General features: G+C 40.7%; 1 protein-coding gene across 1 annotated transcript in view; it reads left to right on the plus strand.

The window, feature by feature from the left end:
- Positions 1 to 14,464, plus strand: part of LOC122059600 — a 16,399-nt gene extending 1,935 nt beyond the window's left edge. The window contains exons 3-6 of the mRNA XM_042622483.1: positions 480 to 539; positions 647 to 856; positions 13,145 to 13,263; positions 13,391 to 14,464. Coding sequence (XP_042478417.1) covers positions 480 to 539; positions 647 to 856; positions 13,145 to 13,263; positions 13,391 to 13,505 — 504 coding nt within the window. The 3' untranslated portion in view covers positions 13,506 to 14,464. The remainder of the gene's footprint in view (positions 1 to 479; positions 540 to 646; positions 857 to 13,144; positions 13,264 to 13,390) is intronic.
- The last annotated feature ends 281 nt before the right edge of the window (positions 14,465 to 14,745 follow it).

Raw genomic sequence — 14,745 nt, forward strand, 5'->3', positions numbered from 1 at the left:
TTTTTTTTTTCCTTTTCTAATTTATTTTTTTCTCTACATTCTACTTTTTTGCTGGAGGAGGAAATTTCTTAACCCAAGTTTGTAAACAAAGACATATTCTACTTGACAAGGAAGATATGTCACTGAATTTACTTTACTTTTCAAAATGACATTGACTTTTATTGTCTGAGTTGCATTTTCCAGGAACGTTAAGACTTCTTTCCTTCTCCTAGTACTTAGCTGTCTTTGTACTGGTTTTGCAAGCATTATAGTCAATAGGGTAGTAAATATGAAGGCTTAAGCTATTGCTTGATTTACTTTAGGAAGTCTTAACACTTAATTATCCTTAATTTCTTTTTAATTGAGAATTTTACAAGATAATTTAGGGAGTTCAGAAACCATCTAAACTTTAACTTACCATCTGTGTGCTTACTTTGGCTTTCAAATCCTATCTACCATAATTAAAAATTAACTCATTTTAATGTGGTTCAATTTTTCAGGGATTTCGAAGAATAAATATCAGAAACCAGGCAGAGCCAGGGGCTTTATATCTCCATTCAGTGTGGTTTTCCGCCTGTTCTTTAGTCTTAACCTCTTATTGTGGAATTAATTATCAACATCACAGTGTGGTGTGGTTTTCACTGAGTCTTCTTAATTTTTTGAACAGGTTTTGACACATCGTTCAGGTTCAGCTGTTATGCTTTCACTGATTTACACAGAAGTGATAAAAATGCTACGTTTATGGGGATTTCTGGATTTTGATGTAGAGATTTACTTCCCTCACGATCTTTTGAGTCTTCCCAAAGGTTACTGTAAACAGAAAAGCAAAGCATCTGATCAGCCGCATATAATGACAACACAGTCCCTTTTGGCGGAGGTATATGAATCATTTTTTTTTTTTTGGAAGGGGTAGTGTTCTTGACTGCTCCATCTTACTTCCTTATTGTGCATAGGTGTAATTGCTCTTGTCCTAATGAATTTTTCTGGTTCTATTTTCTTATCTAGTTTGTTATATACCAGAAAAGGCTGGTATTGCTCTCTGCAGAATGGTTTGCCTCGTTCTTATGGACAGGCTGGTGGAAGTCTTTTGCAGTTACTGTGTATTCTAGTTGATGATTGATATTATAAAGTTGTAGCTCATGTGATTTCCCCTCTATAGCCTCTCTTGGATCATCAGTCAGGAGTCTCGATTTGGAAAGGGGGGAAAAGAAAACTAGTGCATGATCTTTGCTTTCATATTGAATTATTTGCTATTTGACCTTAACAACCCAGGCATACCACGCACTTTATTTATGCATAAGTGTGAAGTGTCAGCATGGGTAACTCAGTTCTTATGCTACCATTCGGTCACACATCCTCTCCTTCTGCTGTGATTTACCGCCTTCTCAAAACTAGAGTCCTTGAATCCAATGCTCCCTGCATTACTGCTTCCATCATTCCCTTGTCCTGGTCCTGTCTTGCCAATTATGTCCACTGCCCTAATGGCGGTAACTAGATCCTTTGGAACCCCTTAAGCTCTGTGTTGCTGCTGCTTGCTCTTCCTCTCAATTCATTCATCTATCCATCTCTGATCCCTCTGGTTCCAATCATTGCCTTTTCTCCATTATTTATGCCTTAAACCGATCCCATGAGAGAATTCCCCTTTGGTCTGACCTTTGAGCCTTCGCTCCCTTTGTTGGCTCCCTCCCTTGGGGCCTAGCTGGAGATTTTAATGTGGTCAGATCCAGCCATGAGAAGCTTGGAGGCGACCCCATTGACCCAATCTTCTGTCGAAGCTTTCCATGATTGCCTAGATGACAGTGGCATGAATGATCTTCAATGTGTTCTGGGGCCAAGCTCACTTGGCACAATCATTGTTGTGGCATCAACCATGGCACCTGTATAAGCTTGATAGGTTCCTTGTTAACGAAAGCCTAGTTATCCTATTTTCCCCCCTCTTATATCTCTTTCGACCTCCTTGGTATTTTTTATTATAGCCCCATTTCCTTTCATGTGTGCCCTCTCATTTCCTTCGGGCCCAAACCCCTTTAATTCTTCGACATGTGGTCCCTCCACCATAATTTCCTCCCCATTGTCAAAAGAAACTTGGGACATCCCTGTGCAAGCTTTCTCTTTCCCCCTCATTGCTTTCGCCAGGAAGCTCAGGAATTTCAAATTTGTCCTAAGATCTTGGAATTCCAATTCCTTTGGCAACATTTCGACTAGGGTTAAATCCTGGAGGGACAAGCTCGAAGCCATCTAATTTAGGCTTCAATCTGACCTCCACAATCCTAACCTTGCTGAGGAAGAGAAGCTAGCCTATTCTGAGCTGTCCTCCCTTATTGCTCAGGAAGAAAGCTTTCTTCGGAAAAAAGTCTAGAATCATGTGGCTTAAGTTAGAAGATTCCGACTCAGCTTATTCCCATAGGTCCCTGAAAGCTCATGCAAATGTCAACTTCTTTCCTATGCTCACTTTTAGAGATAGATCCACTCTCTTTAATCCTGAAGACATCAAATCTGAAGTAGTCTACTACTTTTCTAAGCTCTTCAACCCCCCATTCCTCCTCTCAAGATCCCATCCCCTTAGATTGATCAACAAATTCATTTCTGACCACCTTCTTCTCTCCCTCTATTCCATCCCATCTGATGATGAAATCTTGGCTGCCATCCTCACCAACAAAGCCAACAAAGCTCCTTGGCCTGATTGTTTAAGTATGAGTTTCTTGTCTTCCTGGGATATCATTTTGTCCGATCTTATCAAAGCCATTAGAAGCTTCTTCAAATTCCAATCAAATTCAAGGGGTCAACCATATCTTCCTTTGCGTCATCCCCAAAAAGGAAAGGACTTCCACCATGCCTTTCTTTAGACCTATTTCCCTCTGTAATCTCCTATATAAGTTCATTGCCAAAATTCTTACCAATCGTTTCCAGAAGATTGTTGATTCTTTGGTTAGTTCTAATTAGTTTGTGTTCATCGATGGGAGAAGTATTGTTGATAACATCATCATATGCCATGAAATTGTCAAAGGGTTTGACTGAAAATCCCACTCCTTTGCCGTCCTTAAGATTGACATCCACGAAGACTTTGACTCTATAAAATGGGAGTTCGTCTCCATATTCTTGCTCCATATGTCTTTTCCTCATGTCTTTGTCCATTGGATCCACTTTTGCATTTCCTCCCCCTGCTTCTCTGTTCTCCTCAACGAGAGCCCTGCCGTTTATTTCCCGTCTTTTGTTGGTATAAGGCAAGGATGCCCTCTCTCTCCCTTTCTCTTTTCCCTTGCCCTGGAGGTGCTATCCAGATTCATCCAGTCTTCCACTGATCAACACCTCATTTCCCCATCCCCCAATGCAAATCTCCTTCTTACCCATTTTGCCTTTGTTGATGACCTGATGATTTTCTCCAAGGCGGACCCTCTCTCCATCTTTTTACCATCATGTCCTCCCTCTACCTCTTCGAAGGCCTTTCAGGTGATCCGGGTCTGGGTTCCAAAGCTGGAATCGGATCACTTAAAGGCCCACCCAAATGAGAGAACTTAATAATCAAGTTGAAGTGGCAGAATTATAAATAAACAGAAGTTATAAAGAGTGGCAGAGTTGTAAATAACCAGATTTCTAATGAGCTACTTGGGGGATGGAACCTAAAGGGAATTTATAGTTATTTGGTGGGGGTAGACTAGGAAGCAAAATAGAAGCATGGGAGATGGGGGAATTAAAAACAAATAGTAAATCAGAATAAAAGGGTGTAAACACCAAACTCACGATTCTGTTTGGTGGCTGTCTTCAACCTGTAGACGGCCACACCAAAGGCGGAAGAACAGAGAAACGAAAAGGGCAACTCCCTCGGTATCTGTCACAGCTAGGTCTGATCTTCCAGGCGTAGGGTTGTGATGCGGATCCTGATTCGGATCCCAAGGACTGAAATCGGATCACTTAGGGCCCACAAGAATGACTAAAAACTCAATGTAATGGTTGAGGGGTATTCTTGTAATTTCAGAAACAATTTAAGAGCTTAAAAGAGAGGAAAATAAATAGTAGGGTCAAACTGGAATAGAAAAATAAAAGAGGGGGGCATTTTGGAATTACTAAAGTAAGGAGGACTTATTAGAACACAATTTCCTGAACAAAGGGGTTTTCTATAATTATAAATAGCTGTCCTTACTTGTGATTTTAGGAAACCAGTCTTTCTTCCTCCCTAGGTCACGATAGAACTAAGAATCAACGACAATAGGAGAAGGCTTGCGATGGAGAAGTTTGTCACCACATCTCGAATCACTTCCAGATTTCAGCCGAACCTTCTTCCCTTTTGAAGGTATGAAGATCAATAGTAGTCTACCCCAAAGGTGAAGCAACAACTTAGAACCTGTGACACAAACTTGCTACTGGCGGTGACCTGCAGAACCAGCGATGATTCCTTGTGGGTTCTCACAGCAGAGAAGGACTTTGGAGCTGGAGCTTGAGGAGTTATGTCGCCCAAGAGGAAGGAATTACACCCAAAGTCTCAGCCCCACCAGGTCAAGCACCAAGGAGTTCGATCCACTAATCTGAGGTTGGATTTATCGCCCAGAATAGGGGATCGACCAACGATAGAGAGAATGAACAGTAGGAGAAAAAAGAATGGAGGGAAAAGAAAAGAAAGTCAGGGGAGGAGAGAACAACTCATGGCAGCCATGGTTTCATTCCAAGATTCCTATTCTTCAAACTTCAAATTCTAAAACTGAAATTTCTCCATCGATTACATGTCCAATATAAAGAAAAAATCAAAAAATTAATGGCAACTAACTTAAAATGGAAACTAATCTAAAATTAGAAACTAACTAATTTCAAAGAAATTGTTTCTAAAACAAAAGAAAATCAAATCAAAAGATTTTTTTTTCCTAAGTCCATACAACTGCATCAGCTCTCCTGATCTTAAAGAACTCGACTCCGTCGAGTTAGGTCGTGCTCCCAAGATTCCCTTGTAAATTGCTCGCCGATGAGGTGGCATATATATCGAAACAGAAGGGAACATAACTCCAAGAGGAGGGAGAGTAGGCTGACATGTCACTGGAACAGGAGTCAGGGTCGGAGCCATATAGGAGAGTACCCTTCTATCTAAAGAGAGGAGCCTTATCAACTAGTCTATTCGAAAAGGATGAAAGGCTAGCTGAATAAGCTTCTACATCCTCATCTTCATCATCGACAATATCATCGTCCTCGAGGGGATAAGGATATAAATGAGATTCATCCTCACTCTTCTCTATCTGCTACTTCTCTGCTACGTTCACAGAACGAGTCCTGTTGGGACACTTGTTGGAATAGTGACCCTTCTCGCCACAACTATGGCATATGATATTCTTCACCCCAACGCTATCCTTGTTGAACTTTGACCTTTTCTCTTCAACTCTGCGAGCTTCAAGTTTCTTTTCCTGCATACGTGGTGGAGGTCTATAAATTGAAGAAGTCTTGGGCATATCCTTCCAATAAATGGACTTCTCTTTAGCTGTCTTGGCATGTGCCGCTGCCACATCGACAGACCTGAAATCAGTGTTAGCCAACTCAAGTCAAATCTCAGTACTTAACTGACTGATATAGCGCATCACCCGTTGCTGGTCTGTCTCCTGAAGTCGACACCTTGATGACAGTTTGTGGAATTCGAGGGTGTAGGAATCCACATCTTTGTTCCCTTATTGCAAGTTAAGTAATTTATGGAACATTACCTTTTCATAATTAAGAGGAACAAATTTTTCATGAGGTGCTTCATGACCTCCCAATTGGTAATGGGTCCAAGTCTTCTGATAAACCTTGCATGCAGTACATCATCCCACCATGAACATGCATACCCCATAAACTTGGTGAGGATGAGTTCACACTTCTTCATGTCTGGAGGAGACTTATATGCAAAAATCCTCTCAACTTTGGTAAGCCAGTCTAGAAATTCCTCAGGTCCCTTTTCACCGCTGAACTCTGGAACCTCAACTTTGATGCCATAATCTCTGTCAGAAAATTGCCGGGTAACATCTTGGGGAACAACTGAATCACGTTGCACTTGGTGAGGTGTATCTTCAATCCTTAGGGCATTAAACTGAGGAGGTGGTGTAGATAGTCCTTCATCGACTTGTGTTTCAGACTTTTGCATGAAGGCAAGAATCTTAGCGAGGGCACCTTGAGTGTCGTCCATGAACTTGTCATATTTGGCCTCATTTTTCTCAACCCTAGCATTAGTTCTCTGTTGGTTTTCAAGTACCTCACGATACAATTTGTTCAACTCAGCATTGATAACGTTACCTGTCATGGTTAGAGAAGTGCAGGAAATTTGCTCTGATACCACTTGATGCAGATCCGGATCCCAATGACTGAAATCGTATCGCTTAGGGCCCACAAGAATGACTAAAAACTCAATGTAATGGTTGAGGGGTATTCTTGTAATTTCAGAAACAATTTAAGAGCTTAAAAGAAAGGAAAATAAATAGTAGGGTCAAACTGGAATAGAAAAATAAAAGAGGGGAGCATTCTGAAATTACTAAAGTAAGGAGGATTTATTAGAACACAATTTCCTGAACAAAGGGGTTTTCTATAATTATAAATGGCTGTCCTTACTTGTAATTTTAGGAAACCAGTCTTTCTTCCTCCCTAGGTCACGATAGAACTAAGAACCAGCGGCAATAGGAGAAGGCTTGCGATGGAGAAGTTTGTCACCACAGCTCGAATCACTTCCAGATTTCAGTCAAACCTTCTTCCCTTCTGAAGGTATGAAGATCAATAGCAGTCTACCCCAAAGGTGAAGCAACAACTGAGACCCTGGCACAAACCTGCTACTGGCGGTGACCTGCAGAACCAGCGATGATTCCTTGTGGGTTCTCACAGCAGAGAAGGACTTTGGAGCTGGAGCTTAAGGAGTTATGTCGCCCAAGAGGAAGGAACTTACACTCAAAGTCTCAGCCCCACCAGATCAAGCACCAAGGAGTTCGATCCACTAATCTGAGGTTGGATTTATCGCCCAGAACAGGGGATCGACCAACGATAGAGAGAATGAACAGTAGGAGAAAAAAGAATGGAGGGAAAAGAAAAGAAAGTCAGGGGAGGGGAGAACAACTCATGGCAGCCATGGTTTCATACCAAAATTCCTATTCTTCAAACTTCAAATTCTAAAACTGAAATTTCTCCATTGATTACATGTCCAATATAAAGAAAAAATCAAAAAATTAATGGCAACTAACTTAAAATGGAAACTAATCTAAAATTAGAAACTAACTAATTTCAAAGAAATTGTTTCTAAAACAAAAGAAAATCAAATCAAAATATTTTTTTTTCCTAAGTCCATCATGCAACTGCATCAGGTTGCTACCTTCAAAGCTTCCAAAAGCAGAAGGGATCTCGTCGAAAGTACCGCCACAAGAAATATTGAAGGACCTGAACATGTGCCTGGCGGTAAACAGAGCAACAAACCCTTATCCTTATTCAGTTCTCTCAAAGGATGATGTTCTCAGGACTAAGCATCTAGGGTTTGGTTCACTTTTGGGTAGGAAGTGTTAGCCCAGAATATTATGTGAAAAGGAGCTGTATCGATGGAGATCGATCCACTCTTAAGGTGCTGTAACTGCTGCCCAGAATAGGGATTCGACCAGCAAGAGGAAAAGAAGAATAAGAATGAGAAGAAGGAAGAAGAAGATGAAGGGAGAGGGGAAGAAGGGACGAAAATCAGAGAAGGGAAAGGAGGAACGCACTCACAGCAGTCATAGATTTGCCCAAAATATGCTTTTGATTTCATTCAATTCAATTTCTCAGTTGGGTACAACAACACTATTTAAGGACTGAAAATAAACCTACTTTCCTACTTGAAACTGAAACAAATATTGAATCTAATTTAAGATAGAAATAAAATCTCATGAAATAAGAATACTACCAAACTAAATTCTAAGTCTAAAAGAGGAAAGCAAATAAGGAACTGAATCAAAAGATATTTTTTTCTAACCCCATCGCCCCACTACATCATTGGGCCTCCACATCAACCTCCTCAAATCCCACCTCTTCCTCTTAGGGGTCTCTAATTCTACAAAATCCTGCTTCTTTGAACTTACTGGCTTCTCCCTGGGCTCTCTCCCAGTCAAATACTTGGGCCTTCAGCTCATCACTACCAGGCTTACCGCCTATTATTGTACCCCCATGCTCGACCTCATGAGAAAGAAGCTCCAGCTTTGGAAAAGTAGGCTTCTCTCATACACAGGGCGTTTGGAGCCCGTCGGATCTATGCTTCAATCTATGTACCTTTATTGGTCGAGTGTCTTTGTCCTCCCCAAGCCCATCAAATCCATTGAAAAGCTTCGCTACTCCTTCCTCTAGAAAGGAGTTGGCTCATCTAAATTCCTCCATCCTATAAAGGCCTAGGTTTGAGACAAATCAAAGGGGTTAACACTGCTGGCATTCTCAAGCTTATATGGAAGATTGCTTCTATGCATAAAAATATCTGGGTTGTTTGGGTTTATTCCTCCCCCCTCGAGAATGACTTTCCTTGGGACGGTTCCCACCTCCCCTGATGCCTTTTGGATCTGGCGCAAAATTCTTTGCATCAGGTTTATTGCCCTTGGGGCCATCTCCTCCTCAATCAGCAATGGCTCATCTTGCTCCCTTTTGCTAGATCCCTGGCGCCACTCGGGTGTTCTTCTTTCTCTTGTCAGCTTCAGGGTTGTTTACTCCTTTGGCTAAGTAGAAACGCCATAGTTGCTTCAATCATCTCTAATTTGGATTGGTGCCCTCCCACTTCCACCCCCTTAATTGTTATTTGGTCTAACCTTCCTCTTCTCCTTCCTTGCTTCCTTCTCCCTATGGTTTATTTAGTTCCTCCTCTGCCTGGGATTTAGTTAGATCCAAAGGTCCCCTCGTCCCTTGGCGTAAAACTATCTGGTTCAAGTTCACATCCCTCACCACAACTTCACAGCCTATTGTGCTCTCTCCAACTGCCTCCCTACGCAATCTTTCTTCATCTATTGACATATTCAGGTACCCCCTCTTGCTGTCTTTGCTGGAATGGTATTGAAGATTCCGAGCACCTCTTCTTCTCCTCCCCTTTCTCCTTCGTCATTTGGAAGAAAGTTCTTGGCCACTGCTGGCCTTCTAATAGAAGAGTTCTCAACCTTGGTAGAGAATGGATCTGGGTAAACATGACTTTTTCTAGTTCCTCCATTTGCGACACTGCCAGGAAGCTTGCCTTTTGCACCACCATCAACCACATCTTGATGGAGTAGAATCTTCGTAGATGGATGTCCAACTCTCGATTCTTTGATAAGATTTGGAATGCCATCTATTTTTATGTCAGCTTCAAGCTTGCTTCTCCCCCCACCCACCCTTCCCCCGGGCAAAAGGTGAAGGGTTCCCCAAGGAACATGCTTATTGATGTCTCCTGGGGACTCCCCTACTCCATCTTGTTACCCCCTTCCTCCTTCTGATGGCTTTGTTTCCTTTTCATGCCTCTGTTCCCCCCCCCCCTCTCTTTGGTAGGGTTTTTTTCCCTTAGTATGGCTTGTTTTAAGCTTCTCCCTCCATCTTTGGTGATTTGTTTTCCCCTTGGTTGGCTTGTTGTAAGCTTCTCCCTTCCCTCCCATCCCTCCCTTGTATATTCTCTTTCCAATTGGTACTGAATTATTTTGTTCATCCAAAAAGAACATGGGCCAATCACCTGAAAATGGGAATACGTTAGTAACGTTGTCATGGGGCTGTGATGACTGTTCTGTATGGTGTATACAGTTGAACTGCACATCCAAATTACTCTCAATGGACAATGGAATAATATTCAGTCAACTGTTTCCCTCTTTTGGTATTTTAAAAAGCTGGCAATATATAAAAAATAGGTATAAAAAAAATGTAAAAACTAGGTATATAATCCAATAATCTTTGTACATGGTGCAACAGAGTTGGATTCTTTAGCTTCACTCATTTCAACAACCTGTTTACCTTTTCACTTTTCTCGTGTGATCCTGACAAGAATTCCAGCACTAGGAAGAGGAAAGCCTGCAGTTCAACTTATAGTTAGTTAAAAAGCATCTTAAATGCTGTCCCATTTTTTTGCCTCAAAAGGCGAGCCTTGAAATGAGAAAGACTTGTAGATTCATGATGCAGCAAAGAAAACAGAAGTGCTAACGTGCAATAGCTCTCATGTGTCACGCTCAAGCATGCGAAGAAAGCCGGAGGTTTAAAATGCGTATTCCGTATTGCTCTGAAAGATATGAAAAAATACAGCAAAAAATCAAGAGGCCGTTGTAAATGTGATTAAGATGCATCTTGCTTTTTTCTTTTTTTTTTTAAATGAAAAATATGACCTCCTCAAAAACCGTCCTTCCACTCTTCCCCAGCAGTCCCCGTCTTCAACTCTGCCTGTTCCTCAGCCTCGCCATGAACCCTCCTCTAGGAAATCTCCTACCACCACCTCCAAGAAGAAGAAACAAGCCAGAACAGATTGATCATCTCCTCAGGTCTCTGATTTCGAACCCTGATCCCATGATCTGCGAGTTCAAAGCTCCCAGTCTCTCTAACGCCTAGAAGACCTTCAACTCCACCTTCGCTAGTGCAGCAGCTTGATGTCCATCTCCACAATGCACTCCTCATGTTCGCCCAGGTTCCCCCCTGCAGGAATGCCTCTCCCTCTGCCAATGACGGCTTGGGGTCTTTCCAATCAGGTTTAGTGTGGATGCTGGAGATTGAATTACAAGACCTAAAGCTGAAGCTTCAGCATATGAAGAAGAGTTGTGAGAGCAGAAGCAGGAGCAGTAACAGTAACAGTAACAGGAAGAGCTCGGCAAAGAAGAGTTCGGCAAAGGAGTAGGCAAAGAAATTGATGAAAATGATTACACAGAGTGTGACTGGGAGATTATCCGCTGATTCTCAGTGGACATAAGTTTGCTGACTGGGAGATGATCTCACCGATTCTTGCAAGAAGATGAAGGCAATCTCCAGATTTGTTGTCAAATCCGCTCATAAAGATCACGTGGTGGTTGGGGTTCTCAGTCGGTCATCCTAACTATCTTTTCACTGCACCCATTTGGAGATGATGACCAAATGGTCGATTCTTATCTTTAAGGGCTGAGGTTGTAATGTGCGGCCATGCATGAGGAAGTCTGTACACCTTCAGCTTGGAAATGTTGGATTTGGAATTAATCTTAAATATATTTTTTTATTTGAAATATATCTCTAAAGTTGAAATATATTCACCTGGTGCTTAGATTTTGGATCTTAGTTTGAAATGAGCTATTGATATTATATGCATTTTTCTTCGATGCCATAGTTGCTTTGAACTTTGAAAGAAGGCTTATATGTAATATTTCCTCAATTTATGTGAGTATATTTCCGTTTTCTTTGGTTCTAATCTGGTTCTGTCTGCCGGATGAGGTTTGTTCACACTGTGTGGCTTGCTATTGTCTTTTATGTAATTGATAGAGTTGGATGAATTAGAGGAATCTATAAGCCCAGCCATAGTTATTTATTATTCAGTTATTGGTTCTAGAGTTGGGAAGGTCCTTTTCTGTTTGGGTTTTATTTTATTACCTAGGTAGTTGGGTCAGTTAAGGATACCCCTGCTGCAGATCGAAATTGCAGATGTTTCGTCTTTTTCTTTCTTTTTTTTTTTCAGTCTTCTGTATGGAGATGTAGGCCTATGGCCATCCCCAATGATTTGATCAACGAAGAAAGGCTTTTGGCGCAAACATGGTTGTGGTTCTCAGACCAGCTCTGAAGGATTCTGGAGTGTTAGCACCTGTAGATTCAAGAGTAGTGCTGCCGTTGGACTCAGTAGCGTGTTATTGCTCTGGATTCATCAAGTATCTGTTAGATTCCAGATTGGTAATCAGGTGGATTCCTGATATTCTCTCTCCTTCGTCTTCTTATTCTCCATCGAATAAGCAGGTCAGATATGAACTCTACTCTCCTGCACATGTTTACTTCTGGTAACCTGATTTGCTATTTAATTCATATTCTGTTAAGCTAGTTTCTGATCTGTTTAAACATAAATTTCTCTCTTCTGAATTCTGGTTCAATTTCTGCTTTGAAATCCTCTTTTCTAATTGGATTTCAGCTTTCCTTCTTGAAGTCAACTTCTTCAAAACTCTGTTTACTGATCTGATTCCTAAAGCTGTGTTCATAATGCTTTTCTGGTTCTGTCACTGAATAGTTGCTGTTAATCCTTTTCTGAATCATTGAGTTTCTATGATGCAATCTGAAAATCCAGATTATGGATCTTGGATGTGAGCAGGCTCAATGACCAAACTGTAATCAGGTCTGACGTAAAGAAAGCAACTGTATTATTAAGTGAAGAAATCAGATTGATGAAAGGGGAGGGAAAAGATATGAGATTGATTCTCGTGGGAGGAAGAAGAGAGGAAGAGAACATAAGAGAAGAGAAGAAATCAGGTATGGGATTGCAATCCCATATGCACTGCTCAATAACACCAAAACTCTTAAAAAAAAAAACTCAAATTCGTTACTCAAATCATTTCTAATTGATGGGGTGTATTCCACATATAAAGACCTAAAATTCATAATTTGACTCGTAAAAGCATATTCACTCACTCAATAAAGTAAATAAACTCAAAACAGAACTCTTCCTAGCTATTAAGTATTCTAATGTAACTCAAACTTGTAATTTAACTACTAATCCTGTGTGCTAACTTTATCCCCACTTTATGGGCTTAAAAAATAGGCCCACAACAACAAAATCGAAGAAAATAAAAGGTCCAACCTATAATATAATTATACAAAGTTCAATTTCTGTCCATTGGACTGCCACCTTCCTAAAATTTAAGCTTTCTGACTCTGGATTACTATTCTGTTTACTGTTTTCTGTTACTGGTTTATTCAACTTTTCAAGCTCTTAACTAAATTCTGATTAGAGCCCTAATCTGTCCTGCAAATCTGCACAAACTTAGTGTTCTACTCCCAGTAAAAGTATTCCATATCTGGGAATCTGACCATTAGATGACCACCTAATTTTGTACAACTGCTCTACTTTTAGATACTCCATTTGACCAGGAATTCAGTCACATTAGGCTCATCTGTTCTGAGACATCTCTCTCAAATCTGGCTCAGTGTTCCTTTTCCCTGCTATTCGGGTTTATTGGGACTTCTAAACCCTAACCTTGAGGTGATTTAGAAGACCCATTAAATCCAATACCCTCTTTATCAGTCTTGTTTAAATTTTAGTTTTTATGCTGTAGTGCAGATCCTGAGAAATCTGAAGGAAGCATTCTGGCCATTCCAGTCTGATCGTACCAGGAGCCTATTCTTGAGGGCTGCCTATGCTGCTAACTGCATTGATGGAGAAAGCATTGCAGAAGAAAGGTCTTTCGCCTCCTACAACAGTATTATTTTTTTCATAGACAAATATTAATGTACTGAATGCTATAGTTTGACAACTCCTATTTCTTAGTTATTAGAATTTTTTTTATTTTACTATTTGTATTGGCAGTGGTTTTGAGCTTGCATCTGCTAAAGCTGCTCAACATAGGCTAGACCGTGGAGTCTGGACTAGTGTACGTTACGGAGATATGCGACGTGCATTAGCAGGTAATCACTGTTTTTAATTTTTTGTTCTTCCTTGTCTGAAGATTCCATTTATGTCAAAATTATTTCTTTTTACTATCCATTATTTGCTTAAATTTCCTATTGTTGGAGCCAAAATTTGATGACAAAGATTGAGAATACAGGCTTGAAAAATTGAGATTGACACCATAGACATATGTAGTCATATAACAAAGAAAAACACACACACAATGAGATCAAGGTCAAGCACCACCACAAGTCTACAAGAACAGCCTTGTGGCCCATATTGTTATTTGTTAGACACTTATGATGATGTATGGCCTAGTGGGAGGTTCCCTATGACATAACCTTGATAGGTTTGTGGAGGATAGAAAATTATGGGTGACTGTTAAGTTGTTTGGTGTCATAGGTTTCAATTTCCATCCATTGTTAATTCTCATAGTCAGTGAACCTTGGTTATTTTATTAATTTTGGGTCTTTGCACTGAAAACAGGGTGGAATTGTGTTTCTTTTGCTTGATAAATAGTTGTTTGGGTTAAGTTTGTTCAGGTTTAAAATTTTTAGTTGTTTGTTTGGAGCTCTATTTCACTTGTTTTGACTTCCCAAACCTCATAATATCTATTATGAAGACCTAGAATTCGAAGAAGGGTTTGGTATTTTAGGGTCTATTGTAAAGGGACATTTGTTGCTTCGTTCATGTTTATATTTCTTTCCGAACCCTAGATTGTTTGATGTGTACAAACCATTAATGTGATGCCTATAGAAGTAGAGCCCTCGTGTGGAACTAGATGTGTTATCTTTTACTCCTTGTTCTGGAGAGCTTTAGCTGGAACAACCATAAATCAAGACATGGAAACTGTCACTGTAGCTTAAGATGCATATGGTTGGGGAGAGACACTCCTTGAATCAAGAACCATTGTTGCAGATAATTGGTGAATGGACTTCACTAACAACTATGCATAGAAACAGAGAATGTAGCCGCCAAAGTTTCACAGAAGGGAAGGGGTGGAACCGTGGGGAGGGGAGGGGAGGGGAGGGGAGGGGAGGGGGTTTGAGCTTTCTATTTCCAGCTCCATTTTTGTCAACAGTAAAAATTTTCTGTATAGTTAACTTTTATATGTCGAAACAGCCTCTCAACATTCTCGGGGTAAGGCTGCGTAGTTCTTGCCCCCCCGGACCTCGCACATGCGGGAGTTTTGTGCAATGGGTACGCCCTTTTTTATCTTGTAATTCTTTGCCATTTGTCCTTTCATGGATCATACCTGACAAGGTAGCACATAT

This window comes from Macadamia integrifolia, chromosome 13, assembly GCF_013358625.1.
Source record: "Macadamia integrifolia cultivar HAES 741 chromosome 13, SCU_Mint_v3, whole genome shotgun sequence".
Taxonomy (NCBI): domain Eukaryota; kingdom Viridiplantae; phylum Streptophyta; class Magnoliopsida; order Proteales; family Proteaceae; genus Macadamia; species Macadamia integrifolia.